At 43.5% G+C, this 27,679-nt stretch overlaps 1 protein-coding gene and 1 long non-coding RNA gene across 2 annotated transcripts in view; one reads left to right on the top strand and one right to left on the bottom strand.

Moving 5' to 3' along the window:
* Positions 1–27,679, top strand: part of LOC120995754 — a 111,632-nt gene that overhangs the window by 9,571 nt on the left and 74,382 nt on the right. The window lies entirely within an intron of this gene.
* Positions 1–27,679, bottom strand: part of JADE3 (jade family PHD finger 3) — a 67,030-nt gene that overhangs the window by 28,312 nt on the left and 11,039 nt on the right. The window contains exon 2 of the mRNA XM_040425152.1: positions 7,027–7,088. Within this exon, the coding sequence (XP_040281086.1) occupies positions 7,027–7,075 (49 nt within the window). The 5' untranslated portion in view covers positions 7,076–7,088. The remainder of the gene's footprint in view (positions 1–7,026; positions 7,089–27,679) is intronic.

Raw genomic sequence — 27,679 nt, 5'->3', positions numbered from 1 at the left:
AATTTTCCACCACATCAAGGATTTTTTTAACTGACCTTGGAATAATCAGTAAAATCAGATCAGAGGCGGTGCCGTCCCAGGAGGATAGAAGGAACGCCTGTAGAGTTCTTGTGTGGAACTGGGCCCACATGTTAGAAGCCCCAGGATAGTCATGATGTTCCGTATCGATGTTATATTCCGGCTGCAAAACTGGGAAATTTTCAGGAGCAGATAGTCTTGTTTTCCCTGAGGAAGAAATTACATTAATAGATGGGAATCTAAAAGAACTCCCAGGAAGGTCTTCCTTTGTTCCGGAATTAAGTCCGATTTTTTGAAATTTATAATCCACCCCTAGAGTGGTGAAACACTTCTGGACTTGTGGCAGGTGGGTCTGGAGGACTTCCACAGATGGTGAGGCTACCAGGAAATCGTCAAGATATGGTACGATTTGAATGCCTTTTAGGTGGAGAAATTTGGTGACTTCTGCCATTATTTTGGAGAATACCCTTGGGGCTGAAGAGAGTCCGAATGGGAGGGCTGAAAACTGAAAATGAAAAAGTTGACCTTTTAGGAAGACGGCAATTCTGAGGAACCTTTGGTTGATGGAAATCGGAACGTGATAATAGGCGTCCTGCAGATCTATGGTCGCCATGATGCAATCTTGTGGTAGAATGTTTATTGTGGATTTTATTGATTCCATCTTGAAGCGTTTGTATATAATGGATCTGTTTAGACCCTTTAAGTTTATTAGTAGACAGTATGACCAGTTTGGCTTTTGGACCAAAAAAAAATAGAAGCCTTTGCCTTGTTCTTCTTCCGGGACCGGACGAATCACGTTCTTCTGAACTAGAGATAAAATCTCTAACTCCAGGCAGGCTTGTTTTTCTTTCTGAGGCAGCTTCTTGTTGACCAGGAAGTGGTCCGGAGGAAAGGAACGAAACTCCAACTTTAGGCCTTGTTTTAAGGCGTCTACCACCCATGGGGAGGCTCCTAAATCTTTCCAGATGGAAGCGAAATGCCTTAGGCTACTTTCACACAAGCGTTCGGGTGTCCGCTCGTGCGCTCCGTTTGAAGGGGCTCACGAGCGGCCCCGAACGCATCCGTCTGGCCCTAATGCATTCTCAGTGGAGGCGGATCCACTGAGAATGCATCCGTCTGCCAGCGCTCAGCCTCCGCTCCGCTCAGTGAGCGGACACCTGAACGCTGCTTGCAGCGTTCGGGTGTCCGCCTGGCCGTGCGGAGGCGAGCGGATCCGTCCAGACTTATAATGGAAGTCAATGGGGACGGATCCGCTTGAAGATGACACCATATGGCTCAATCTTCAAGCGGATCCGTTCCCCATTGACTTTCAATGTAAAGTCTGAACGGATCCGCTCAGGCTACTTTCTGACTTAGAAAATTTTCTAAGTAATAATGCAGACGGATCCGTTCTGAACGGATGCAAACGTCTGCATTATCGGAGCGGATCCGTCTGATAAAACATCAGACGGATCCGCTCCGAACGCTCGTGTGAAAGTAGCCTTAGTCTGCCCCCCACTTGGCATCTGGCATCATTGCTTCGAGGTTGAGGAGCTCTCGGGGTTGAAAATAAATCTTCTACCCATACCTTTAGAAGGCTGCCATCTTTTTGAACCTTCCTTTTTCTTAGGGTCCATTTTGATTCTGAAAGGAACGCCTTTGATGGAAGTAGCGATTTTCCGTTGGAAAACTTTTTTCTTATCCGCAGCCTTATCCAAGAGGTCGTCCAGGGTGGAGCCAAATCTGTCACCTTCACATGGGATAGAGCATAAACGATTTTTTGAGCTCGCATCTCCTGACCATGTTCGGAGCCAGATTGCCCTTCTGGTTGCATTAGACAGAGCTGCGGATCTGGCGGAGAGTCTGACCAAATCCGCCGAGGCGTCAGCCAGGAAATTGGATGCTTTCTTCAGAGTTGGCAAGGAAGCAAGTATTTCTTCTTGCGGCGTACCCGCCGCCAGATGGTCTTCCAGTTGGTTTAGCCAAACAGAAAGCGCTCTCACTGTGCAAGTAGATGCTATACCCGGACGTAACATTGCTGTGTTCATTTCCCAAGATTTTTTCAACAGGCTTTCACATATTTTATCCATGGGATCCCTAAGGAGACTTTGAGATTCGGGCCACCGGTTCATCCACCTTAGGAGTTTTATCCCATAAGCCTGAATCAGACTCTGAAAAGGGGTATTTACGTTTAAAGGAGCTGGTGATGGCCGATCTTTTTTCAGGATCCTTCCATTCTCCTGAAATAAGCGCTTTAATATTGTTGTGAATGGGAAAGGTTCTCTTATTTCGTTCTCCTAACACCTGGAACATTTGATCCTGTATAGGCGGCTCCTTCACTTACTCAATATTTATAGTTGCTCTAAAAAATTTGAAAGAGCCCATCTGTCTCCTCTGGCAGAAACAGAGGTTTCCCTGAGCCATCATCAGAGGAGGAGGAGTCAGATTCGGAGAACAATTCCCCTTTGTCTAAGTCAAAAGCCGTATCTGAGGCCAGGCATCTCTGCGACGTAGATGGCCTTGGAGAAAGAGGCATTCTTGAGTCCACTGCAGCACTAACTTCCTCTTTTATCATGGATCTCATAGTCTCGAGGAAGGATGGAGATTCGTCAGTAACCATCTTTTCTGTGCATTTGGGGCACAGCAGTTTTTTAGACTTAGAGGAGAGGGCCTTCCTGCATATGGCAAATTTTTTGCGCATTAGGTCTCCACCAGTCGGCTTTGGGATCGAGGTCTCTCTGGCCTAAAAATCAAAAAGGGATTACACTTAATAGGGCCAGCTAAACTTTTAAGGAGGCCAAGACCCATCACCGGTGGTGGATAAGCAAACTATAACAAGCACCCTGTAAGTGGAGCAATAAGGAAAAAGATGCAGGCAGTGACCATATCTCTCCTCTGGGAGGAGGCTATTCTTTCACACCTGCGTTCTTTTCTTCCGGCATAGAGTTCCGTCGTCGGGGCTCTATGCCGGAAGAATCCTGATCAGTTTTATCCTAATGCATTCTGAATGGAGTGAAATCCGTTCAGGATGCATCAGGATGTCTTCAGTTCCGGAACGGAACGTTTTTTGGCCAGAGAAAATACCGCAGCATGCTGCGCTTTTTGCTCCGGCCAAAAATCCGGAACACTTGCCGCAATGCCGGATCCGGAATCAATGCCCATTGAAAGGCATTGATCCGGATCCGGCCTTAAGCTAAACGTCGTTTCAGCGCATTGCCGGAGCCGACATTTAGCTTTTTCTGAATGGTTACCATGGCTGCCGGGACGCTAAAGTCCTGGCAGCCATGGTAAAGTGTAGCGGGGAGCGGGGGAGCAGCATACTTACCGTCCGTGCGGCTCCCGGGGCGCTCCAGAGTGACGTCAGGGCGCCCCAAGCGCATGGATCATGTGATCGCATTGGACACGTCATCCATGCGCATGGGGCGCCCTGACGTCATTCTGGAGCGCCCCGGGAGCCGCACGGACTGTAAGTATACCGCTCCCCCGCTCCTACTATGGCAACCAGGACTTTAATAGCGTCCTGGCTGCCATAGTAACACTGAAAGCATTTTGAAGACGGTTCAGTCTTCAAATGCTTTCAGTACACTTGCGTTTTTCCGGATCCGGAGTGTAATTCCGGCAAGTGGAGTACACGCCGGATCCGGACAACGCAAGTGTGAAAGAGCACCGGGCTGAGGCAGAGGGATCCACAGGCTTCTTGGCGGTGTCCATGTCTCCCGGGGTCAGCATACTGTCAGCGTAGAGCGAGTAGGACGTCTGTGAATTCCTCCATTGAATTTGAACGCTGCGCCGCCGGAAGCTCCACCCACTTGCGAGATTCTCTTGCCCAAGGAGAATCTCGCCTGATGACGTCACGCGCCGGATCCCACGATAGTTCCAGCTCAGAGAACTGCCGCACGCGCCTGGGGATGCCTGCAAGCAGGGCTTAATCCCAGGAACGGGTAAGGGAGGCCCTGCGTCCCCAGGGGACCCGTTCCCTGCTCCATCCCTCCCACATGAACGTGGGAAAGGACCCCCAAGAAGGAGGCAAGGCTGGGCGACATAGCAAAAAAAGTTTTCCTGCCACTCCAGGAGAGGCTTCCACGCCTATCCCGGGGACGGGAAACGACAGAATAGGTAAGGGGGAGGCGGCCATTTAAATCTTCCGCTTCTTCGCCGTTTCCTGTCCTGCGGGAGGGGACACCCTCCTGTGAGTGCCGTTGTGGAGGCACCGGGGAAAATTAGCCTTAGTTACGGCGGTTTTAACTCCTACAATATGAGGATCTTCTCAAGATGGCTTCTCTGCCAGTTCTGTGAGGCCAAAGCTACCTTCCCTTACTTCACATACACACTTGCTGTAGCCAGCAGCTTCCTGCCAGCCAATTAGATTGGATTACTAAGAGACACGCCTCCTCACTCTGAAACCTAATGCAGGCATGCAGCATGAAGGACCGCCCCTCTGTCTTCTGTTTACAATTAGCTGGAGACAGATGAGCCATAGCAACGATCTAGCAATGGCGCTGGAGCAAAGTACAAACAAGGAGCCCTCTCGCGCATGCAGGGGGTGTCAGGGCCAGCGGGTCTCCGTTGTTTCAAAGAGCAGAAACCCATGGCTAATGACTGGCAATAATGCCGATCGCGGTCATTAAAGCCTTTAGATGCCGTGATCAAGTGAGATCACGGCATCTAAAAGGGTGAAAAATACGGAAGCTTGCGCTTCCGGGCTTCTTGCTGGCATACTCTGCAGCCAATGAGGATGCCGGTAATGGATTTTAATGCGCTGGGTCTTGCTGAAGAGACCCATTTGAGCTGCAATTCTTATTTAGGCCAGCAGATGGCAGGCCAACACAAGAAACGAGAAATTCTGAACAATAAGGCCTCCTGCATGCGAACGTGCCGTATTGCGGCTCCGCAATACACAGGCACTGTTTCGTGTGTATTCCGCATCACGGATGAGGACCCATTCACTTCAAGGGGTCTGCAAATCCGGAGATGCGGAATGCGGGGTTTCGTCCCATACTTCCGTTCTGCAAAAAGATAGGACATGTCCTATCTTTTTGCGGAATGGCCGGATCATGGACCCATTAAAGTGAATGGGTCCGCGATTCGCTGCCCCGCAGTCGGTGTTCGTGCATTGCAGCCCGCAGCACGGCCACGGGGAACACACGTTCGTGTGCAGGAGGCCTTAATGGATCTAAAAAAAAATCTATGACTGTTCAGAATAAAAATAAAAAAATGGATTTTGTAGGCTCAAATACGAGCTTCAAAATCTATTTTTTTTTGTTAAAAAAACATTAAAAAAAAAAAATGTAAAAAAGTTTAAGTCGCCCCCCTTTCCATAGAATAAAAAAAATACATAAAAAAATAAAAATAAACCGCTTGGGTATCACCGCGACCGAAAACACCCATACTATTAAACTAAAAATAACTAAAAATAAAATACCAATAAAAATATTTTTCCAATACAGCGAATGGCGTAACGGAAAAAAGGCTTAAAATATCCAATTTGCTATTTTTTCATCGCTTTTTACCCCAACATTTTTTTATTAAATGTGGTCAAAAAGTTACACACACACACTCCAAAATGGCATCAATAAAAACTACAGATTGTCCTGCAAAAAATGAGCCCCCACACAGCTCAGTAGATCTAACTATAAAAATAAAGTTATGAGGGTCAGAATATATTAATCTCAAAGTTTACATTTATTTTACACTATTTAGACATAAAAACCTATACATATGTGGTATTGTTGTAATCGTACTGACCCAGAGAATGAAGGGCACAGGTCAGTTTTGCCGCAAACAGAAAGTCGTGGGAACAAAACCCGTAAAACAGTGGAGGAATTCTGCATTCTTTTCCAATTCCACCCCATTTGGAAATTTTTCCCGCTTCCCACTACATTGTATGCCACATTAAATGGTGGCATTAGAAAGTACAACTTATCCCGTAAAAAAAATAAGCCCTCATACAGCTATGTGAACAGAAATATAAAAAAGTTATGGCTCAAGGAGTATAGGGAAGAAAAATTAAAACGTAAACTGAAAAACCTCCGGTATCCTAAGGGTTAAAGGGGTTGTCCATTCCTTTTATACTGATGGCCTATCCTCCAGACAGACTAGTGAGTACTAACTGCCTAAAATTTAGAACACAAGGAGTATATTGCATGTATTTAAGTGTTTTAGGTCTCCACATCGCTATGTACAGTCGGGGCACTTATTGCTGGCCAACAACTAAGGGTACTTTCACACTAGCCTTATTCTTTTCTGGCATAGAGTTCCGTCCTAGGGGCTCTATACCGGAAAAGTATTGATCAGTTTTATCCCCATGCATCCTGAAAGGAGAGCAATCCGTTAAGGATGTATCAGGATGTTTTCAGTTCAGTCTTTTTGACTGATCAGGACAAAGATCAAACCGCAGCATGCTACGGTTTTATCTCCGGCATTTTTTTCCCATAGGAATCCATTAGTGCCGGATCCGGCATTCAAAATATCGGAATGCCGGACCCGTCCTTCTGGTCTGCGCATGCGTAGACCGAAAAAAAAGGTGATAAAAAAAAATGCAGGATCAGTTTTTCCGGATGACACCGAAAAGACGGATTCAGCATTTCAATGCATTTTTCAGACTGATCAGGATCCTGATCAGTCTTACAAATGCCATCAGTTGGCATTCGTTTTGCCGGATTCGGCAGGCAGTTCCGACGACGGAACTGCCTACCGGATTCCTCTGCCGCAAGTATGAAAGTGTACATATATTCATCTGGGTTATGATTATTCCCGTTTTTTCTACTACTGCTCTCTTGCAATGAAATAACCAGTGCAGTATGCTACAAATGTAGAAATGGGAGCCATATCCTATATTAGTGACCATAATGGGCTTGTTCACCCCTGCGCGGCCTTGTGCTACTTATCTGAGTTGCTCTGCTCCGTTTATAGGAGAACATAACGGACTATAATAATTGACTACAATGGCGTCTGTCCGGTTTCCACCTGGATGTATCGCATTTTACTAGACAAAATAGCACAGCCAGAATCTAGCATTGCAATACTCACTTTCATTGTCCGAGCTGTCGCTGCTGCTGAGGTGCCTGTGTCGCTTCATCCTGACGCATCCTCTTTAGGAATAGAAAAAAAGAAAAAGAAAAAAGGAAGAGATGTAAAAAGCAGTAAGGACAGAAATATACAAAATGCATAGTGCAAATTTCCAATACTTTTTCATAATGATTTTCTCCCTTCTAAACAACGTTGGCGACCTAAGCTGAAGTTAAACACTATCAGATTGGGATGTTCTTGTTACACAATTTTCCCATAATGCTTTCTGCATGAAAAAAAATATATAAATAAAAAGAACTCCGACGTCACATTTCCAGACCCACTTGCTCATGACCGACACCATATACACTACCATGTTTAATAAAAATAAAAATCATAAATAATTTATTTATATTTATATTATATAATTTTTATTTAATTTTTGTAATGCTTGTTATTAGAGATTCTGCAGGAAGGAATAGCACAGTTCACTACACTATTCCTTCTTTGGGGGTATTCTTGTTACATTAAAGGGGTCTTCCTGTTAGATCAAGTTATTCCCTATCCATAGATTACTACTACGGCGGGGATCCCAGCGGTAGGTCAAGGGGCCCCCACACCATGCATGCCAGACCGGCCGCTCCGTTCATTTCAGGGAGGCTGCAGAGGGTATGGCGCCCCCATTCTTCTGATCAGTGGGTATCCCAGTGGTAGGACCCCTACAGATCTAATAGTTATCCCCTATCCTGTGAATGGGGGATGACAATCTAACCGGAATACCCCTTTTTAAAAGGTGAATTCATACAGGATTTTTTTTCTGCATATTTCTGGCATTTTGTAGTTTTTAGTGCCTTTTTTCTTTTTTTTCTGGAATTGTAAGGCAAAAAAATGTCAGCTCCAGATGCTGCGTGGAGTTTACCCTTAACGTGCTTTATTTGTGTTAATGGATTATTATTATTTTTTTTTATTGCAGCAGGCTCTGGGAATGGCACTTTTTCCCCTCATTGCCTGGTGTGTGTTTTTTCCTCGTTGATCTGCGTTATTATTTTTTTGTGCACTTCCAAAAAATAAAAAAAAATAGTACAATGTATGTTGTTTTTTTTTAAACAATCCTTTTATCCCTATAGAGCTTTACAGAGAAAGTGACATAACAGGGGGCACATATTTTCCCGCTCAAACAAAACGCATGCAAAATCCGCCAGGGTGTAAAAAAAACACACTATGTGGGCAAAAATACCAAAAATGTGGGGGGGGGGGGGGGGGGTGAAGAGACGCTTACTAATGTATACCAGCCAGACAGAGCCCAACAGGGTGCTCCTGTGGCTCCCATCTAACGGAGTCCTATGGACACATTTTGCTTTCCCAGTAAAAATGGAAAACTAAGGGCAATAACCCCGTCAACATTTCTGTGTCATTTTCATGTCCGTGAAAAAAAGCGTCCTTGTTTCATCCGTGAAGGATTCGAGTTTGGTCCGCGTGTCAGTTTTTAGCCTGTGTCATCAGTAATCCACGGATGCTGCGCAGCAGAAAACTAACATCTGCTATCAGTGGTCAGTGAAAAAGTGATGCAACGCGGATGTCATCCGTGTTGTGTCTGTGATTTTCACGGGCCCATAGACTTCAATGGGCATGTTTGTGCCCGTGTCTCCATAATGTTTTGTGTGAACACACAAAATGCGTGCATCACACATCAGTGAAAAACGGAGGCCTTAGATTCTATCCTAACATCACATTGATGTTTACTATGTCGTCTCCTCTGTCCATTTCGGCATGTAACTGAAGGAACTTCCTGTCAGAAAGGTGGAAAATTATAGCCGGCAGAAGAAAGCAATGTGAGAAGCAAGTGGAAAAAACTGCAGCTGCAGACACATGAGTCGGGAAAGACAAACAAGCTTGTCTAGTGCAGGAAATCTGGAGTTAACAAGGGTGCTTTTCATCATCCTCTTCTCACTTCTGGTGCAGATTCAGGCGCAGCAACTTAAAGAGCGAGTGCTCAGTGAAGGTCTCCACCCTGAACTAGGGGTACGTTCAGACAGGATTTGTCACCGAAATTCCTGCGTCTGTTCTCAAGATCTGCATGGGAGATGTAAAATCCCATGAATGTAAGGCCTCATGCACATGGCCATAGTTTCTGTACACATCTGATTATAGGAATACCAAATTACTATACTTTACTACTTTTGCATCATATAATCACTTTTTGTATGTCGCTATATTCTAAGACCTATCACATATTTATATTTCCATTGGTAACCTCTATTATCCCGTCTTATGCATAGACATAGTGAAGACCAGAACTATCAAGGAAGTCACCCACAGTCATCTGCGTCCAAGTCAGAGATTTTACCTTTAGGCCTCATGCACACGACCGTTGTTTGGGTCCGCATTTGAGCCGCCGTTTTGGCGGCTCGGATGCAGACCCATTCACTTCAATGGGGCCACAAAAGATGCGGACAGCACTCCGTGTGCTGTCCGCATCTGTGGCTCCGTTAAAAAAACATAACATGTCCTATTCTTGTCCGCTCTTTGCGGACAAGAATAGGCATTTAGAATTGCAAGAAAAAGTATGTGAACCCTTTGGAATGATATGGATTTCTGCACAAATTGGTCATAAAATATGATCTGATCTTTATCTAAGTCACAACAATAGACAATCACAGTCTGCTTAAACTAATAACACACAAATAATTAAATGTTACCATGTAAACATTCACAGTGCAGGTGGAAAAAGTATGTGAACCCCTAGACTAATGACATCTCTAAGAGCCAATTGGAGTGAGGTGTCAGCCAACTGGAGTCCAATCAATGAGATGAGATTGGAGGTGTTGGTTACAGCTGCCCTGCCCTATAAAAAACACACACCAGTTCTGGGTTTGCTTTTCACAAGAAGCATTACCTGATGTGAATGATGCCTCGCACAAAAGAGCTCTCAGAAGACCTACGATTAAGAATTGTTGACTTGCATAAAGCTGGAAAGGGTTATAAGAGTATCTCCAAAAGCCTTGCTGTTCATCAGTCCACGGTAAGACAAGTTGTCTATAAATGGAGAAAGTTCAGCACTGCTGCTACTCTCCCTAGGAGTGGCCGTCCTGTAAAGATGACTGCAAGAGCACAGAGCAGACTGCTCAATGAGGTGAAGAAGAATCCTAGAGTGTCAGCTAAAGACTTACAAAAGTCTCTGGCATATGCTAACATCCCTGTTAGCGAATCTACGATACGTAAAACACTAAACAAGAATGGATTTCATGGGAGGATACCACAGAGGAAGCCACTGCTGTCCAAAAAAAAACATTGCTGCACGTTTACAGTTTGCACAAGAGCACCTGGATGTTCCACAGCAGTACTGGCAAAATATTCTGTGGACAGATGAAACCAAAGTTGAGTTGTTTGGAAGAAATACACAACACTAAGTGTGGATAAAAAGAGGTACAGCACACCAGCATCAAAACCTCATCCCAACTGTGAAGTATGGTGGTGGGGGCATCATGGTTTGGGGTTGCTTTGCTGCGTCAGGGCCTGGACGGATTGCTATCATCGAAGGAAAAATGAATTCCCAAATTTATCAAGACATTTTGCAGGAGAACTTAAGGCCATCTGTCCACCAGCTGAAGCTCAACAGAAGATGGATGTTGCAACAGGACAACGACCCAAAGCATAGAAGTAAATCAACAACAGAATGGCTCAAACAGAAGAAAATACGCCTTCTGGAGTGGCCCAGTCAGAGTCCTGACCTCAACCCGATTGAGATGCTGTGGCATGACCTCAAGAAAGTGATTCACACCAGACATCCCAAGAATATTGCTGAACTGAAACAGTTCTGTAAAGAGGAATGGTCAAGAATTACTCCTGACCGTTGTGCACGTCTGATCTTCAACTACAGGAAACGTTTGGTGGAAGTTATTGCTGCCAAAGGAGGTTCAACCAGTTATTAAATCCAAGGGTTCACATACTTTTTCCACCTGCACTGTGAATGTTTACATGGTGTGTTCAATAAAAACATGGTAACATTTAATTCTGTGTATTATTAGTTTAAGCAGACTGTGATTGTCTATTGTTGTGACTTAGATGAAGATCAGATCACATTTTATGACCAATTTGTGCATAAATCCATATCATTCCAAAGGGTTCACATACTTTTTCTTGCAACTGTATATTGGCGGCGCTCGTTCTGTTCCGCAAATTGCGGAAGGCAACACGGGCGGCTTCCGTTTTTTGCAGACCGCAAAAAACGGCACGGCCGTGTGCATGATGCCTTAGATTGCAGACAGGGCCTTGTGAAGAGTCAAATCTACCTGAGAAGAGTCATGGTTATTCATGATCTCCTGCTCTCCCTGCCCACCTGCTGATGACTGACAAGCTTTTCTCCCTTTCTCTCTAGGAGAGAACTACCAATCATCAGCAGGTGGGCAGGGAGAGCAGGAATTCATGAATAACCATGACTCTTCTCAGGTGGCCGTGACTCTTTACAAGGCCTGGGCTGCAATGATTATGATGCCTGTTCTCAGCAACCACTTACTTTTAGCTGATTTGTGACACACCGCTGAAATCAGCATTTCTGTCACTACTTTATACAGCCTTCAGTATGGTCAGCATATTCAGGCCATTCTGAGAATGCTTTCTCATCACATAGAGTACTTCATGACAGTGGTAAAAATGAGTAAAAAAAACTAACATTTTTATTCATAAAGAAAAAAACAAAATGTACAAAAAATTTGGAAAAATTAGCAAATTTCCAAATTTCAATTTCTCTACTTTTATAATAGTAATACCTCCAAAATAGTAATTACTTTACATTCCCCATATGTCTACTTCATGTTTGGATCATTTTGAAAATTACATTTTATTTTTTGGGGACGTTAGAAGGCTTAGAAGTTTGGAAGCAAATGTTGAAATTTTTCGGAAAATTTCCAAAACCCACTTTTTAAAAGGACCAGTTCAGGTCTGAAGTCACTTTGTGAGGCTTACATTATAGAAACCACCCAAAAATGACCCCACTTTAGAAACTAAACCCCTCAAGGTATACAAAACAGATTTTTACAAACTTTGTTAACCCTTTAGGTGTTTCACAAGAATTAATGGAAAATGGAGATGAAATTTCAGAATTTCCCTTTTTTGGCAGATTTTCCATTTTAATCAATTTTTTTCTTTAACACATCGAGGGTTAACAGCCAAAATAAAACTATGTTTATTACCCTGATTCTGCGGTTTACAGAAACACCCCACATGTGATCGTAAACTGCTGTACAGGCACACAGATACGAGGGGGAAAAAAGAGGGGATTAGTCACAGACTCCTTAAGGTAAAAAGAGTCTGGGATATCCAGGCAGGGCGCCAAAAGGGAAGGACGGTTAGTAAATGGTTTAAAATTCGGGTGTAATACGGGTGTGTTTGATTACTGGAGAGGTGGTAGGCAGCCACAGGTCTAGTGTCCAGACAGGGGAAAGCCTGAAATGGACATATTGTGAGTATAGGGAAAAAAACGTAAGAAAAAATAGACCTGTATCGGGCGCCAATAACCTCAAAAGTAATAGCCTGCTTGCGATAAAAATGGTCAATTGAGTGGTAACTTTGATATAGTGGTTTAAAAACACAACGTTTGTAAAAACGTGCAAAAAACCTTAATTAAAACAGTAATGCTAGTTGATTAAAATCACAATGAGAATAAAAAAGGTATTTTGTAGTAAAAACTCACTTCACCCAGGAGGGGCAGGGTGGGATAAAGCACATAACACCCACTCTGCTTCCTCCTGCGCCTGGATCGCCTGTAAGATCGTCCGGAAATAACGGCAGTCACACTTGGAACTTCTGGTTATTTTCTTTTTATTGTGTTAGCACAGGGTAGGGGTAGGAGTAGGCTCAACGCGTTTCGGGGTCACTGGGATCCCCTTCATCAGGAGCATAAGTGCATCATGCATAATGGCAGGTATTTATACAGGGAAAAAGGCGCCAAAGAACGCCAGAAAAAAGCACCAAAAATCGGGAGGTATTGGAGTCACTTCCGGTTTGCGTTCCAGGGTGGAACGCATTGTGGTAGGCTAAACTTGGAGTGGTTTCCGGTTTGCGTTCCAGCGTGGAACGCAAACCGGAAACCACTCCAAGTTTAGCCTACCGCACGTTTTTACAAACGTTGTGTTTTTAAACCACTATATCAAAGTTACCACTCAATTGACCATTTTTATCGCAAGCAGGCTATTACTTTTGAGGTTATTGGCGCCCGATACAGGTCTATTTTTTCTTACGTTTTTTTCCCTGTACAGGCACACGGCAGGGCACAGTAGGAAAGGAATGCCATATGGTTTTTGGAAGGCAGATTTAGCTTAAATGGTTTTTAGATGCCATGTCCCATTTGAAGCCCCCCAGATGCACCCCTACAGTAGAAACTCAAAAAAAGTGACCACATTTTGGAAACTACGGGATAAGGTGCCAGTTTTATTGGAACTATTTTGGGGTACATATGATTTTTAACTGCTCTATATTGCTTTTTTTGTGAGGCAAGGTAACCAAAAAAAAATTTATGTTTTGGCACAGTTTTTATTTTTAACAACATTCATCTGACAGGTTAGATCATGCACTATTGTTATAGAGCAGGTTGTTACGGACGCAATGATATCAAAAATGTCTACTTTCTATGATGTTTGTTTCTGTTTTACATAAAGCATTTTTGAAAACAAAAATTAGGTTTTTGTATCTCCATTTTCTGCCATATTTTTTGTATTTTTCTGCCGATCGTCTTGTGCAGGGGTTCGTTTATTGCAGGAAGACTTTAGGTTTTTATTGGTACCAATTATGGGTACATATGATTTTTTTTTATCATTATTTCATTTGATGGGGCAAGGTGACCAAAAAAATTTGTTGTTTTGGCGCAGTTTTTATTTATTTTTACAGCGTTTACGTGAGGGATTAGGTCATGTGACTTTTTATAGAGCGTGGCAATACCCAATATGTCTACTTTTTCTTATTTAAGTTATTTAAGTCTGAGAGCCATAGTTTTTTTTATTTTTTGACCGATCTTAGGTAGGGTCTTAGTTTTTGCGGGATGAGGTGACAGTCCGAGTTGTACTATTTTGGGGGGCATACGACTTTTTGATTACTTGCTGTTGCAATTTTTGTGATTTAATGTGACAAAAATGGCTTCTTTTTTTTTACGGTGTTCATCTGAGAGTTTAGGTCATGTGATATTTTTATAGAGCTGGTTGTTACGGACGTGGCAATACCCAATATGTATAATTTTTTTTTTTTATGTATTTCACTTTAGCACAATAATAGCAGTTTTGAAACAAAAAAAATAATTATGGTTTTAGTGTCTCCATGTTCTGAGAGCTCTAGTTTTTTAAATTTTTTGGGTGATTGTCTTAGGTAGGGGCTCATTTTTTGCAGTATGAGGTGACTTTTATTGATACCATTTTGTGGGACATATGCCTTTTTGATCGCTTGATGTTGCACTTTATGTGATGTAAGGTGACAAAAATTGTTTTGTTTTTACACCGTTTTTTTATTAAATTTATTTTTTTATGGTGTTTATCTGACAGGGTGGATCATGTGATATATTTATAGAGAGGGTCATTACGGACGCGGCGATACCTAATATGTGTGTTTTTTTTTCTTCTGTTTTTTATTATAAAATAAGGGGAAAGGATTTTTTCTTTTTTTACCTTATTAATTTTATTACTTTATTAATTTTATTAAAAACACTTTTTACTTTTTTTCCCTTTATTTATGATGTTCACTTTTGGGGGTATGATCCCCTCTGCAATGCATTACAATACATCTGTATTGTAATGCACTGCCTGTTGGTGTATGACACTGAGTCGTACACTAACAGGTTGCCTAGGAGACCCAGCCTGAAGCTGGATCTCCTTGGCACCTGTAGAAGGCAGTTCCCGATGCCGTGCAAGGCATTGGGCAGCCTCTGCACGGCATCGGGCTGCCTTGTCACGCATCGCGTCCCCGCCACAGCAGCGCGGGGACTCTGTGCGATCACTCACCCGACACAACCCCCTTCTATGTCGCAGTCAGCGCGGCATAGAAGGGGTTAATCCGCCGGCATCGGCTTTTACAGCGATGCCGGCGGATACAGCAGGGGCCCGGCTACCACCATGACGTACTATTACGTCAAATTGCGGGAATGCAGTGGTTCCCATGACATAATAGTACGTCATAGGTCGGGAAGGGGTTAAAGCATGCCATAGCTGATAAACAGGGAAGGATGAAGAAGCTTAAAGGAATTCTGGTTACATTAAGTTATCACCTATCCACAGTATAGGGGATAACTATAGATTGGTGGGGGTCCTGCTGCTGGGAAACAAGAACAGAGGCCTCTCCATTCATTTCTATGGCAGTTCTGGAGATAGCCAAGTACAGCGCTGCCACCAATCTAAGGAGGGGACTGGAAAGGGCATAAAAATTTAATAATACCCCTTTATGGCCATACACTGTCAATGTTTGGGCAGCAATTTCCATCAGTGACTGAGCCAAAACCAGGTAGGGGGCAAAACGCAGAACAGGTGCAAATCTCGTCTCTGTGTAGGCTCCACTCCTGGCCTTGGCTCATAATCACTGATGGAAAATTACTAACGGTCTGTTGTATTTGCTGAAGTATACAGATAGAGCCCATATCAACTATATCAGAGAAGTCTACAAAAGTCAGAGGCTGGAAGGTTTCTTTCTTTTAAATGGGGAAGACAAAGGATAAGCCATAAAGGTGTGGTGACCACTTTACTTCCTTCTTCAGTAATGGATCAAACAACTATATTGTCACTAGGACCCGGCCATTTATGTTAAAGCCATGTTCATATAATGGCGGGTGCTTTTGTTTTATACCCCACATCAGATTCATATATAACAGTTTCTGCAAGCAAGGAGCAATGCCTACATCCTACAGGGATTACCATTTGCCATCCCACTAAAGGACAATTGGAGATGAGAACACACCAGCGGTATATGGAATGTGCTGATGTAACATTCACAAAGCAGAGGAACAAAGCCAGCAAATAATGGACACATGGGACACAGTGTGAAGAAGGCAGGCGGCTTCCAGTGTTCTGCATGCGACTAATATTTAGCTCAAGAATTCACTAAATTTAGTAGGTAATAATAATATTAAAAGGAATTTCATTTTCCAGTCAAATAAATTTGGGCATGTTCACGAGTCAGTAACATCACAATTCAGTGGAGCTAATCCACAAACTCATTCTGCAACAATGATTTTAAAATCTGCAGGGTGTCCATTACCCTGCATTAATTCTTCCAGGAGCATGTGGCTTACTCCACCACATTCACTTACATTACCTGAATGTGTGAACAGGTCTTTAATCCCCTATCCATTACATTGCATCACAAAACGTTGCAGAAAAGTAAAGTATATTACCTGTATAAGTTCATACAACAAATTCTGACAATGTCAAAATTTGCCACATATTGCACAGCAGAAACGGTTGCGGTTTTTCAATTTCAAGGCTGTGGCTGAATGGCGCTAAACCACAAGTGGATACCTGCTGCAGTTTCCAGCAGCATCCATGCAGACACCGCGCCAAAGGACGCGTCTTTTCTTGGCACAGTCACGGCTATAAACCACAGCCGCGTGAAGTGCAGTGCGACCTCCCACTGACATTGGGATAAGATTTGGTAGCTTTTGAATACAGCAGCCATACCGAAATTCCGCTGGCAAAATAACCCATGTGAGGGGCCTAAAATGTATGTGTCTTATCTCAGGCCATTACACTTATCTGACACGCACTTTAAGGGGTTGTCCAGTTTCCCGAAGTGATGATCTATCATTAAGATAGGTCACCAATATCAGATTGGCGGGGGTCCTACTCCCGGCATCCCCAGCTGTTTAAAGAGACCACTGTGCTCATATGGGTGCTGGGTTCACTTCACTGTATACCTGTATAACACCAACATTGCAGCAGCAGCAGCGCAACTAAACAGTGAAGAGAACACAGCACTTGTATGAGAGATGCCGTCTCTTCAACGTCATCATGTTTGACAAGGGTGGCTTAGCAAAAAGTGGGTGCAGCCTAGCATAAAAGGTTGTGGCTTAAGATGCGACAATGGTCCAGATTTACTAATCCTATAGATCAGGGGTCAGCAACCTCCGGCACTCCAGGTGTTGTAAAACTACATCTCCCATCATGCACACTTGCTTTGCTGTTCTCTAAACTCCCACACAAGTGGAAGGAGAATGCTGGGAGTTGTAGTTTCACAACAGCTGGAGTGCAGAAGGTTGCTGATCCCTGCGCTATAGATGGTGTAAACTTAGGCCGACTGGCCCTGCACCAGATATATCACAGGGGCTTAGGCTAGAGGATCAATCTGGTGCAGGGACAGACACTTTTCGGGATCGGAATTGCGGACCCAGAAGTGCGGGTCTGCATTTCCGGATCCGGGCCACACATCGTGCGTCCCCATAGAAATTAATGGGTCCGCAATTCCGTTCCGCAAAATGCGGAAATGGAATTGCGCACGTGTGAATGGAGCCTTAGACAGATTTTTGGTGACATACTGGCACAACTTAAGCCACGCCCCTTTCCTGTGAATCTCCACCTTTTCACCAGTACAGATCTCAGGAAAGACAGCAGGCAGGTATGAGTGTGTTTCACGCACAGTGAGGTGAAGGCTTTTGAAGGATGGCCTGGTGTCAAGAAGAGCAGCAAAGAAGTCACTTCTCTCCAAGAAAATGACAGACTGACATTCTGCAGGAAGTACAGGGATTGGACTGCAGGACTGGGGTAAAGCCCTTTTCTTTGATAAAGCTCCATTCAGACCGTTTGCTACATCTAGAAAAAATGATTGTCTGGAAAAGAAAAGGTGAGCGCTACCATGAGTCCTGTGTCATGCCAACAGTAAAGCGTCCTGAGACCATTCATGTGTGTGGCTGGTTCTCATTCAGGGGAGTGGGCTCACTCACAATTTTGACTTAGGACACTGCCATGAATAAAGAATGGGATCAAAACATTCTCAAAGAGCAACTTTTCCCAACGACCCAGGAGCAATGTGGTGAGGAACAATGCTTTTTCTAACATGATGGAGCACCATGTCATAAAGCTAAAGTGTTAACTAAGTGGCTCCGTAAACAAAACATTGACATTTTGGGTTCATGGCCAAGAAACTCCCCAGATCTCAATACCATCGAGAACCTGTGGTCATTTCCTCAAAAAGCGAGTGGACAAACAAAAACGCAGAAATGGTAATAAACTCCAAGTACTGATAGGCAACAATCCAGCATGGCGGGGTGAATTACAGAAGTCTTGAATAAGAAGAGAATAAGGGGTTGGGTCAGCACAACCTGCCTGTAGGTGCAGATCGCATTTCCCCTTGAATAAGAAGAGTTAACACTGTAATTTTTGAGTCTTTGCATATACTTGATCAGATAGACGCCTGTTCAGGCCATTTTACTCCCTGGAAAAAGTCTAAAGGCGTACAAATACGCCTTAGGCTCCATTCACATTTCCGAATGGAAAAGGATCCGCTCAGAATGCATCAGTTCAGTCTCCATTCCGCTCTGGAGGCGGACACCAAAACTCTGCCTGCAGCGTTTTGGTGTCCGTCTGACGAAACTGAGCCAAACGGATCCGTTCTGACACACAATGCAAGTCAATGGGTACGGATCCGTTTTCTCTGACACAATAAAAAACTGATCCGTCTCCCACTGACTTTCAATGGAGTTCATGACGCTATGTTCAATGGAGTTCATGACGCTATGTTACAGATAATACAACCGGATCCGTTCATGACAGATGCATGAGGTTGTAATATTGTAACGGATCCGTATTTGCAGGTCCATGACGGATCCGCCCAAAACGCGAGTGTGAAAGTAGCCTTAGCTCCTCTTCTACTGTAGTGAGGGGCGCTGTGGGTAGGGGGGCCCCAGGTATCATCTCTACAGTGTGTGCCACTGATAATGCGCCAAAAGGAACGTTCTGAGGTTTACCTGATGCCGTGAACTTGTATAGTACTGGACTGTGCCAAGCTGTCTGCAAAGCATCCCCCATTGTTAACTTCTTCAGTCGATCTAATCCCGTCCTACTGAAAGATCTTACATCCCGTTTCCTTTCCCTTCGGTTCCCATTACAGATTGTGTGGGCATTGTCTATTAACTCTTGCTGTTCCTTCAGAAGAAAGAAGGACCCACACAAATGAAACTTTACATTTCCCCTTTTCATCCTGCAATTGGGTGACAAAGGTATTGCTCTGTCTCAGTCAAAACCTGGGTCGATTTCCTGCTCAGAATGAGCCCAGTAAGTTAGCTCCTCTTCTCCTGTGGCGAGAGGCAGGCAGTGGCAGGAAGGCCTGTGCCCTGCTGTGGCTCTCATGCCTTTCTGCAGTACTTAGGCTGGCAGTGGAGGCTGCTTCACTCCTATGTAACATGTCATAGGATCCACTGGTGTAGACAAGGACAGGGTCCCAGTGCTAATGGGACCCTGCCTGTATCTCCCATGGACCTACGTGCAGCTGTATGCCACTTAAAACCAGAGGGTTGTTGCGGCCTACTGATTCTGTTAGGGAAGCTGTCACTTATGACCGACCTGTCTGACTTGTGATAAAGTACAGGGAAGATCCACTATACTGGACTATACTTTATCACTTTGCTATAATTGCCTGCTGTTATTAACCCCTTAAGGAACTCTGCCGTATATGTAGACGGAGGTTCCGTCTCTAAACATGGCGCCCACTCGCACGTGCAACAGGCACCATAGCCGCCGGGTTTCTGCTATTTTAAATAGCAGAGACCCGCGGCACATGTATGCGATCAGCCATAAGGCTGATTGCATACATTTTACCTTTCAGATGCCGTGGTCAAATGTAACCAAGGCATCTGATCAGACCGGAAGCGGAAGTCGCGCGCTTTCACTCCTTTAACAACATCCCCCGACTGAGATCGGGGAACCTGTTACATTACTGAAATGGCCCAAAGCCTCAAGCAGGCATCAGTGCCTATTTCAGGAATATACCAATACAGGCTACTAGGTGGCAGCATTGTATTGGTATAGTGCAAATGAAGTGTTCAATGATGTCTATATAGCCATCAATGAACACAATGGGCTTAAAGGGAACCTGTCACCAGTTTTATGGTGTCCTAACTAAGGGCAACAAAAATAAGTGATTGATTCTCTTAGCAAAATGCTGGGTCACTATCTTTAATTGACCCAGTCAATCTGCCAACATCTTGTATTGAAAAGCTCCAGCTGATAATGATGAGTCATGAATATTCATGAGCTCCTGACTCTCCCCGCCCACCTGCTGCTGAATGACAGTTTGTTTCCATATGAATCAGCAGCAGGTGGGCAGGGGAGTGGCTAAAGCTCTGAATTTAAAAAACGCTGGACTCACTGACATCACGCTGGACTCAAATCAGCTCATTAGCATGCGGCATGTGGCATCTTTGTGTGTATATTATGAGGTAACCATCTGTCACACCAGTAAGTGAATACATCTAAGGTACTTTTTAGTAGTTAATGATTGTATATAATTAGTTAGATTATAATCAAATATCCACATGACAGGTTCCCTTTAATATAAAAAAAATTTTTAAAAAAAAAACACACACACACACACACACACACACACACACACCACATCATGGTCATCGCCACGTGCGAAAATGCCCATACAATTAAAATATAACAATATTAATGTCATACAGCAAATGGCGTAACAGGGAAAAAATAAAAACAGCCAATTTGCATTTTTGGTCACCTCAAAGAGGACCTTTCACTAGAATAAAACATCTAAACTAACTATACAGACATGGAGAGCGGCGCCCAGGGATCTCCCTGCACTTACTATTATCCCTGGGCGCCGCTCCGTTTGCCCGGTATAGGCTCCGGTATCTTCATAGTTAGGCTCCACCCAGGGGAACCTGCCGGCGTCTCATTCTCCCATGCTGTAGAGCTGGCCAATCGCAGCGCTCAGCTCATAGCCTGAGAGAAAAAAAAGCCTCTCAGGCTATGAGCTGAGCGCTGTGATTGGCCAGCGCTACAGCATGGGAGAATGAGACGCCTGGAGGTTCCCCTGGGTGGAGCCTAACTATGAAGATACCGGAGCCTATACCGGGCAAACGGAGCCACTCTCCGTGTCTGTATAGTTAGTTTAGATGTTTTATTCTAGTGAAAGGTCCTCTTTAAAAAATAATTTTTTAAAATAAAAAAAAAAAAGTGATAAAAAAAAGTCGCCCCGCAAAAAATGCCCCGTACACGTAACTACAAAAAAGTTATAGGGGTCAGAATATGGTTCTAAAAACAATTGTTTGTTTCTCAAAAGTTTTAATATATATTTTTTTCAGTATTAAAACGCAAGAAAAATTATACAAGTATGGCATCGTTGTAACCGTACTGACCTGGAGAATAAAGATAACAGGTCAATTTTACCGCAATAGTATACAGTGTAAAAAATATTGAAAAATATATATCCGCTTTTACTACATGGTATGCAAATGTAAATGGTGCCATTAGAAAGTACAACTTGCCCCTCAAAAAATAAGCCCTTATAAGGCTATGTGAATGGAAAAATAAAAAAGTTAGGACAATGGGAAAACGGGGAGTGAAAAACAAAAATGTAAAAATGGAAAATGCCCCGGTCCTTAAGGGTTTAAAGAGGACCTTTCACCACTCCGAACATTCCTGTATTAAAAGCTTCATGCATTTCCCATGTAATAACAGTTCTGGAACATCTATTCTTATGACTATGTTGTGCCGTTCCTTTATTATTTCTACTAGAAGTTATGAATGAATTGCTATTAGCCTTCAGTAAGTTATTCAATTAATTTGTGTGCGACTTCGTGAACAGTGATGGCCAGTTCGCAGTGTTCGCCAGCGAACACATGCGATCTGCCATCTTAACTGACAAGTCCGGCGAGGCACAGGTAAGCCCCCGGAGGCTGTTCTCAGAACTGCCTGCTCCCGGAGACCGCATTTCATTTCAAACCAGCTCGCGCACAGGCACAGGTAAGGACTTACCTGTGCCTCGCCGGACTTGTCAGTTAAGATGGCAGATCGCATGTGTTCGCTGGCGAACTGGCCATCTCTATTTGTGAATAACTGACTTCAACTCATCGAAGCCCATACATTTTAATACTGTACGGAGACGAATCTCCATACACTATTATAACTAATTTTTTTAGAGAAAAGACTTCAGATGAAGCATCCGAAGTCGCTTCACTCATTTCTATTAAGGACTCTGCATATGCGCACATACTGACCACTATTCAAGCCAGACAAGACGACAGTACTGATGTGGATGGCGATTTGGATCCACACAAGGTCTCTCTACAAAAATCAGCATAAAGTATAAAAACTTAGGACAGAAGAGTAATAAACCATGACAGTGTACAGTGCAAATATAAGCTCTTTTATTGACCAGTTGCAACAGAGAGGTTAGGGTGCCTTCACACGTGGCAGATTTTATTTGAATGGGGTTGTTTTGGTGGCATGCAGTCGCAGAAGTTCTATGCAACAATCTGCTGTGTGTGAAGACACCCTTACAAGAGGATAAGGGATGAATCTGGGTCGGAAGCAGTGACTGTCCAAAAGATGTATAAACATGCAAGGATTTTCTAATGCAACTATACTCCTACATGACCTCAGACAATTTGCTTAAAGAGGCATCAAATCTAAACTGAGAAGACATCTGATCAAACCGCTGCTGCTCTAAATAGACCGATCTGATTAAAGAGAGGCGGAATGAACGTCACAATCTGAATGCTAAATAAAATGTTACAGCAGGTGTGACGGTAGCTGTTCAAGGATGACATTGCTGCAGTGTGGATTACACTAACACATACTGTTACATTTCAGGAGCCGCAAGTCAGAAGAGCTGCATTTTTGGGACACAACCATTTTCACATCTGCGTTTTTTGCTGCGGTTTGCATGCTGCGGTTTGCTCTCCGGTATGTTAAATGCTTTTTGGTGCATTCCGTTCTGTTCAGTTACATTTTGTCCTTATTGAAAATGAATGGGGACAAAATGGAAGCGTTTTTCTTTGGCATTGAGACTCTATGACGGATCTCAATATCAAAAAATAGAAACGCTAGTGTGAAAGTAGTCGAAAAATAGCCATGACGTCATGTCAGAGAAACAAATCCGTCACCATTAAGTTACATTGTGAGTCATGACGGATCAGATCCGTCTTGCTTCGCATCCCAGAACACACTCAAAAACTCTGCTTGCAGAGCTTTTGTGCGCATCATGGGAATGGAGTGCTCCAGAATGCATCCCATTCCGTTTCATTGCGTTCCCATCAGTTCAGTTTTGTCCCCATTGACAATGAATGGGGACAAAACTGAAGCACGCCCCCCCCCCCACCCCCCTATTGAGATCCTATGATGGATCTCAATAGCGGAAAGGGAAAGCGCATGTGTGAAAGTAGCCTAAAGGGCAGCCAAAATAATAATAATTGCTCACAGGAAACAGTATGCCAAAAACTGATCAGAAATTTTCTACATTTTTGTAGAAAGTTGTTCCAAAGTAATCTAAAAATATGGTTTTAACTAACAAGGCTTAGACTCGACATTTAGTTCAGAAGAAAAGTGAGCAAACATTTAGGGTTCATGCAAACGACCTTATGTATTTTGCGGCCCGCAAAAAACACGGATGACGTCGTGTGCATTCCGTATTTTGCGAAACGGAACAGCTGGCCCCTAATAGAACAGTTCTATCCTTATCCGAAATGCGGACAATAATAGGACATGTTCTATTTTTTTGCGGAACAGAAATGGAATGCACACGGAGTAACTCCGTATTTTTTTTGCAAACCCATTGAAATTAATGGTTCCGCATACGGTCCGCAAAAAAAAACCGAACAGACATGGAAAGAAAATCAGTTTGTGTGCATGAGACCTTAGATGAATAAATCACAGATGATGTTGCTGCTAAATTACTGTTCAGGCGCACTACATTTCTTACTAGTGCACAAATTACTGGAGACTTTAAGGACCCGCTTGTCATTTTTTAGCAGCAAGACAATAAGCAGTTCCACAGACATCAATAAAAAAGCAAATACAAAAGTTAAGTGTCTGTTAAAAATGTAATTAAGGGAATTGTCGAGACCTGACAAAGTAATAGTGCACAATATTATTAAAAGCATTATAAAAGCTCTTACTATTGAAAACTGCAGCACATCCCACTTCTGTATAAGGCCACAGAGGACACATATAGCGCAAAACAAGTCCACGCAGATCAACTGCAAAAGGTAAAGCCCGTAAGAAAATCCCTCCTTGGCAAGATAATGAGCATGCTGTGAAAATCAGAAGCCTGCCCTGAAATCCACACAAAGGACTTCTGCTACAAGTTTACAATTACTATACTTTGCGGTGGATATTCAGTGCGAAGGTCATAATGAATGTCTCTGTATGTACCGCTAAACACTCTGATACAGTGAGGCTTGCAGCATATTACAGCTCCCTATAAGGCCTCATGCACATGTATCCATTTTTGCCATCCACAAATCGTGGATCCGCAAAACACGGATAGCGGTTTTGTGTGTTCCGCATTTTGCGGATCCGCACATCCTCCCCTTTGTTAGAAATGCCTATTCTTGACCACAAAACGGACAAGTATAGGACATGTTCTACTTTTTTTGCAGGGTCGCGGAATGGACATTCAGATGCGGACAGCACATGGTGTGCTGTCCGCCTATTTTGCGGCCCCGTTGAAATAAATGGGTCCGTATCTGATCCACAAAAAAGATCGGACTACCAGATTCACAATGCTACTGGCCATGACTTCATTGTAATCATTTTCTTTGCAGCCCTTAGGTTGCTGACAGATACAACTTCTTCACTTTTTTCAATCCTTTCTTGGTTTGGTCTTCAAAAACTGCATAAAAAAAAACTTCAACGTGTATCACAATTAGGGATGAGCGAATCGACTTCGGATGAAAACATCCAAGGTTGATTCGCATAAAACTTAGTTTCAATACTGTACGGAGCGAGCGCTCCGTACAGTATTAGAATGTATTGGCTCTGATGAGCCGAAGTTATTACTTCGCAAGGTCGGGAATAGATTTTTTACAGTAGAAATCAATTTATGACGTTATTACACAAAGTATCGCGAGACTTCGCGAATAAATTTGGCTCATGGGAGCCAATACATTCTAATACTGTATGGAGTGCTCACTCCGTACAGTATTCTAACAAAGTTTTATGCAAATAGACTTTGGATGCATCATGCGCTCATCCCTAACCATCGCCTATCGTTACAAAAAATGTTGTGTGACTTTTCAACGACACATGTCGCCGTGTAGCCCCACCCTAATAGATTTAAGCCATTCAATTTTGGCATCTGATCATTTAAGTTAAACAGATTATGTAGGACATCCTAATCTTCACCACAAGCTAGAAAAAACTCACACAAGACAAAACCACAAAGGAACAGTATTCAAAGCCAAAAATATGTGAATTCTAGAGTTTCAGCTGTCCCAAAGTGGCACACGCCTGCACACAACTTGCCATCAAGGTAGACTGATCAGATCAATCAAGGGTATTATTTTTTTAAAGCAGCATTTTCAGCCAAGTCCTCCACGTCTACGTCGGATGCTCTGGTAGGAGATTCTATGACAGATGCAAGCGAAGTATACGGACGCCATGATGGAATACAATAAACCCCATTATAAATAAGTGGGGTCCATCAGGCGCCTTCATGTCCATTATGATCAGAAGCCACAACACAGATGTGAAGAGAGCCAGTTTGCTTACATTTTTAGGCTAGTTTCACCCAGTAGGGAACAGCCTACTGGAGCTCTCTGTATCAGGCATTGCCGGACGCTGCCCGAATACCCGCTGGCCCCATTAAAGGGGTTGTCTGCTTTTTTCTATTGATGACCTATCCTCATAGGATTCCCAACTGCAACGGCCCCCTGTCCATCTGATATTGATGAGCTATCCTGATGATACATCAATAGAAAAAAGCAGACAACCCCTTAAACTATAATAGGGACCGGCGGAGATCTGGCCATGACCCGGCAAATATGCCAAGACTAGAATCGCTGCACGCAGTATTTGGTATTCTCAGCATATTTGCCAGGTTGAGGCCAGGACTCCACTAGTCCCCATTATCTTCAAATGTTTTTATTTAAGGTTGACATAAGAAAGAATAACATACATTTTAATAAGAGAAGTAATATTAATCAGTATTATTTATGACCCAATATAAGCAAATAGAGCAATATATTAAAGTCATTTCGTCAACCTTCCGACGTTCGTCGTTTTTCTTTAGGAGGGAAATGAGGGAGGGGAAAAGGATGGTTATGGGAAAAAAGTGGTGGAAGAACCATAACTGAATTCTCCGCAAACCAGAGAGCAAATAAAACATAAAACATTAGCCCAACTCATTCATCTCCTCTCCGTATTCAGTACATGTAAACTCTAAACAAGCACGTGGTGTGCAGGGACCCACATCGAGCACTCAGATTAAATCACATCCCTGATATAGGCTGGTCATTTGCTAGGATTCATGTCTGGTACCATGAAGTGAGCTGGAAGCATTCCTGAATACATCTCTGAACCTGGAGGGGAAATATATCTATAAAAAACTCTCCCAACACGCAAAAAAATGATTCACGCGAGTCTCCTTTTTTGAAGACGCCTCTACCCAAATCCATCTTCATTAAGAAGGAGAGTTTTTCAAGAAATAACTTAAATGGTGGGGGTGTAGGATCGATCCATGTATGGAAGATGGTCTTGACCCCTGCTGCTGCTATTAAACATAGTACTTTCCGGCTGCCAGGGGTGGACCGCGTTGTGGTCGAATCAATGTATCAAAAATTGGCTCCTATAGGGTCCAAAGGTGCTGCTGACGTCAGATGGGTGGTGGTCAATGTGTGCATTTTACCCCAAAAGGATTGTATCACCGGGCATAGCCATAAGCAATCAAATACGTACGCTCCTGTCTCTCTAGAACGGAAGCAGCTATCCGATTCGAAGACGCCCATACGATGGCCCCGTACCGGAGATATATATGGCCGGCTATAAATCTGCAGGGTCATTTCCCGGTAGGGACTGGACGGCAAATAGCGGAGGTTGCATTCCAGGGCCTGATACAAAGTGGACATCGTCAGTTGCGGGATGTCGCTAAGCCACTTAGTTATTGCCCTTTACTATAATCTAGAGGGGTATTCAGAAATTTATAGTAACTGGTGGTATGTCCCCTTAAGGTAGGAGTATGTTTGAGAGAGGCCTGTAGAGCCGGACTCCATTCTTCAGGGGGTTAGGTTGGGTAGTAACTTCTGGAGATAACTGCTGGCTTGTAGGTAAGGAAAAAGATGTAACTTAATGCTGGGGTATTTCGTTTTGAGAATTTCAAATGACAGAATGTATGGTGTGGTCCACCAAGTGGCTGAGCGAAGTTATTCCTCCCTTATGCCATTCAGAAAAAGCTCTATGTGGTGACCCCATTTGGAAATGTGGGTTAGCTAAGAGGGTCATATGTAATGATTTTCTTCTCATCCCTAGGGCGTAAATAGATTGGTAGCAAATGTAAAAGGTATAACAAGCGGGGAATTCCACCATCTTAAGTAGGTATGCCCGCCCCATGTAAGACAAAGGAAGGTGTCGCCAGCCTGCAAATGTGTCCTCAAGCGCCCGGATATAGGGAGCGATGTTTGCATTGCATAGTTTGTTCAGTGACTTGGTGATCTGTACTCCCCCCATGTATGATATAGAGTGCGATGGGTAATGAG

The sequence above is a fragment of the Bufo bufo genome, chromosome 3 (genome assembly GCF_905171765.1).
Source record: "Bufo bufo chromosome 3, aBufBuf1.1, whole genome shotgun sequence".
Classification (NCBI taxonomy): domain Eukaryota; kingdom Metazoa; phylum Chordata; class Amphibia; order Anura; family Bufonidae; genus Bufo; species Bufo bufo.
The sequence above is the reverse complement of the archived record's forward strand: the minus strand, read 5'-3'. Positions and strand labels throughout refer to the sequence as shown.